Genomic DNA, 4,209 nt, shown 5'->3' on the forward strand with positions numbered 1-4,209 from the left:
AGAGAGAACACATTAGCTGTCAGAGAAGGGTTTTGTGCAGTTGGATGTCCAGTGAACCACAGCTCTACCTGTGAACAAACAGTAAACTGTGACGGTTTTCCTCCTCATGCTTCCCTCCTGTCTTTTCCTCAGGTTCATCAATGCACGGCGGCGGATTGTTCAGCCCATGGTCGACCAGTCCAACAGAGCAGGTACGTTTTATATTAAATATTGTGATATTTAAGTTCAGACACACACCCGGTAAGTGCAGCAGCAGAAGTGGCGACATGCCTAACCCTCTGTATGTGTGAGCAGTGGAAACACGTCTTTGCATTCAGGATCTTTAAGATTTGGACAAACAAACCTGGAAGAAAAAGGAAACATGGGCGTTGTAGACGTGGAAGATGCTTGTACCGATAAAGCTGCTGTTTGGACTCACAAGTGTCAGGAACGATCACGGTCTCAAACGCTCTGGCGCTGCTCGGACAAGCCGCTGCCTGGACAGTGAAGAAGAAATGTGTCCCAGTCTGATCTGGTCTCTGCTTTGCAGGAACATGAGAAGTTCTCTTTTCAGCCTGCTTGGCTGCCAAACATGAACGGATCTATGTAAAACTAGAAGCATTTGACTCAGCTCGTCCTCAGCTCTGTCGCTTGTTGTTGTTATGACAAGTAGAGTTTCCACCTGTGTAAGAGGCTAAATGCACATCAGTACCTTGGTTTGAGTTGGCGGTTATCACGTGTCTTACCACTGTCACTGTGGTTCACTATTCACATCATATGTTTTGGTTTATAGATCCTATATTTTGACCATTATGTGACAACGCCGAGGCTAATTTTTCGTATAAACCAGTTTCAGAATCTGACTCCAGCTGAGCACACGGCTGTGGACGCTCATCGGAAACCCTGTCCAGGTCCTGTTCGGGGTGATTACATGCACAGAACCAGGATACTCTGACCATGTGTGTGTGGATGTAAACCCACACAGTGAAGACGCAGGCCAAGTCAGACTATGAGATGCTGTAGAGCCTCCCCAGAGATCTGGCCCCTGCTCACTGTGTTAAACTGAGCAGAGAGGTGCAAACTCCATCACTGAATGGGCTCTAAACCCAGCAGGATTAGCTCCAGACAGAGATGCTAATCGCTTTGACTGACCCCTCCACTGACCGTTCTAACCTGGGATTAAAACAGACGCCCAGCTAAAGCAGTGCCACTAGCCTTTAGGCCCCTGTGCTTTGTTAGCATCAACCACGGGGCTGACTTCCACACAGAAGCATCAAGAACCTGTGAAAGGCTTCAGTTCCAGGCAATGGGACTGGTTAGACTGGAAACTCCACTCACTCCCACTGAGGAAGACGGTTCACTCCACAAATTTCCCCATGAGGATGAATCTGTTTCATTTACTGTCATCTCATCAGTGATGAATGGCCCAGCCCCACCCTCCTCCTCCTCCTCCTCCTCCTCCTCCTCCATCAGATGCTAAACCATTTACAGCACAAACAGCTGTAAACACGACAGCAGGCTCGCTGTTCGGTGCAGGAATGTAAGAAAAGATGATTATAAAAGACGACCCACAAGTCACAGTCTGTAAAGACAGCACAACACAGAGTCCAGAACAACGTACGAGGAAGAGGAGGCTGATTTCTTCATAAAGGAACATCTGGTAACACTGCAGGCTCTTAACAGGTGTCCAGGATTTTATTATTATTACCCTGATTACATTTCCTGTCTATGTAAGATGACTGGTTGTGGATGGGATCGTCCTGCAGCTCACAGCGTGGACGCCAGAGTGAGATGATTAACAAGCGTATCTGTGTCTCCGTCCACAGTGAGCCAGGTTTCAGCGTACGGCCCTGATGGTCAGCCAATGGGAGGCTTTGTCGTGGACAGACAGACGCACGTGGGAATCAGACCGCCTGGTAAACACACACACACCAGTTCAAGCCAACTCCCTGTTTGCTGTAATACTGTGTCTGGTAAAGGAGCATGTTTTGTTGTTTTTATCTTCAGAAGATCTGAGGGAGTTAAGGAAACACAGGAAACTAGAATCAAACTAGAGCTCAGCGATTGTATGTGGCCCCATGTTTGCTGATGTGTTTGTGGTGCAGGGCCTGTGGCCGGTGTGGACATGGGGCTGGAGGGACAGTGGCACTACATGTAGCACCAGCAGCAGCGCCGCGCCGCCCGGCCGCCGGAGGAGCGGCCCAGGAAACGCTGTGAGTAGGGTTCCTGCTCTGTGTTTGACCCTGGCTCAGCGTGTCACCCCTAAACTGCCACACATCCACAGGTGTAACTGAAATGTGAGCCACGTGCGCACAAGAATAACACCCAGGTGGTGTGTGCGACGGAGGGGTGGAGGGGTGGAGAAGTGGATGGGTGGAGGTTTGTGGTCAGTCAGGTGGCAACATCACTGGGACCGAGGTCAATTAAAGAGCCTTCAGAAGGAGGTCGCTCTTTCTTTAAGGAGACAATGCACCTGCTGCGATCTGATGCAGCTGCAACACACCCACACACTTGTAGTCAGTTTATTAGGAACACCTGGCTCAAACCGCACCATCGGCCTCCTCCATGTGTCCAGCTGCTGGCAGTGTGGTCCAACAGCTGGCCACATCTGTGTCTCTACAGTTGAAGTCAAACAGTGCTGGTACAGATGTTCCACAGATGTTGCACCTGTCGGCTGCTCTGCTTTCACTCTTCACCTGTAACCCTGTGCTGCTGACATGTCAAAATGGAGGAGATCTGACGCTTGAGGCCAGTGGTGGCAGCCAGTCTGATCCAGCAGTAAACGTCCCTGTTGAAGGTGATCATGTTCAGGCTGCTTTGGTGTTGATTCAGCTGTGAGGTCAATGAACTGCTCTGCTTTATTCTACAGGTGTTTCTGTTGTTTTGTCCATCTGACCCAGCTGTGTTTGATGCAGCCATCACGCAGTCGGACACGAGACTTTCTCCTCTAACACACATTTCTCCTCTTGGTTCTGTTTTGTCTGCAGGACCCTTCCAGCAGGTCTACAGCCCTCCCTGGCTGGACCAGGACCCCAGGCCTCCTCCCCTGTGCTCCCCTCAGCCCCACCCCTCTGGCTACCTGGCCTGATGAGGAAGCACCTCAGGACTTCAGGTCTTCCAGCTGAAGCACAAAGAGGAAGTGCAGACAGATGAGGAAAACCAAACAGCTGTGGTACCTGATCAGGACACAAACATTCAACCTTCTGTTCCTCCTCTGGACTAGAACCACAGAAGTGGCCCATCTGACACCAGCAGACCTGGCTCTCTGGCCGATGAACTCATGAACCTGGTGTCTGGATTTCCTGAGGGCTTCTACTGAAAGAGGACACCTCTGCAGACTGACGGACGGCACTGTGGACGCTCACAGACGAGTCGGTATGAGCGCTCTGCCGCTGCTGTTTGAAGGACGGAGGCCCGGTCCTGGTTCAGCGTTCACACTGTGTGTCTGAGTCACAGACGTCTGTCCTCCCTCAAGCCCCACAAATCTGAGTTCCAAAATAAAACATGAAGCAACTGTGTTCTTCGATTCCTGAGAGTGTGTTATTATGAAGAGACACCTGGTGTGTTTGGCTGCTTGTGTCCAGATGTGAAACAAACTGCTGTGAAGCGCTGACAGGTAAGTACGAGCACAGACGGCAGGCGGGGAGCTGATTAATTATGTTTACTCACGGACTGACCTCGAGGTTCACGTTTCTCCTTCTTCACTTCTCAGACTTTCTGCGCTGTAAAAAGTGTACTATTCCAGCAGCGGCGGTGCCAATAAGACACTTGTATTGATGCCAAATACCCAAATCGTAAAGACGTTTTGTGTAGCTAAATTAGTGCTTGTGCTTTAATTAGACATGAAATCCTGTGAGCAGTTCGTCAGTGTTAACAAAGGAAACTAACCTGTAAAAACCAAGAATTTACCTAAAATCCCACAGTTATTAAACACATCGTTATATTTATAATTACACCAATGTACTGTCAAAGTTGTCCCTGGGGAGACTTGGAGTATTTACTCCTTACGTCTCCCTGATGCAGCCCTGTCTCCTGGACATTACGTCTATAGTTATTCTGCCAAATACATTTTGAAGGAAACGATTTTATAAAATAATCTTTCACAGCCTGGGTTTCTAATGGCTTAACTTTACAGTGTGGTATAGAATAATAAAGTTAATCATCTAATCAGTGCTTTACTAAGTTGTGTGTACTAAGTGCAGCACGTGCCTCTAATGTGTCAGCGCTGGT

General features: G+C 49.1%; 1 protein-coding gene across 1 annotated transcript in view; it reads left to right on the forward strand.

Moving 5' to 3' along the window:
* Positions 1-3,497, forward strand: part of meis1a (Meis homeobox 1 a) — an 18,099-nt gene extending 14,602 nt beyond the window's left edge. The window contains 4 exon segments of the mRNA XM_020620290.1: positions 133-191; positions 1,806-1,895; positions 2,085-2,192; positions 2,967-3,497. Of these exon segments, the coding sequence (XP_020475946.1) occupies positions 133-191; positions 1,806-1,895; positions 2,085-2,137 (202 nt within the window). The 3' untranslated portion in view covers positions 2,138-2,192; positions 2,967-3,497.
* Positions 3,498-4,209: the final 712 nt, after the last annotated feature.

Source organism: Monopterus albus, unplaced genomic scaffold (genome assembly GCF_001952655.1).
Source record: "Monopterus albus unplaced genomic scaffold, M_albus_1.0 scaffold235.1, whole genome shotgun sequence".
NCBI classification, from domain to species: Eukaryota; Metazoa; Chordata; class Actinopteri; order Synbranchiformes; family Synbranchidae; genus Monopterus; species Monopterus albus.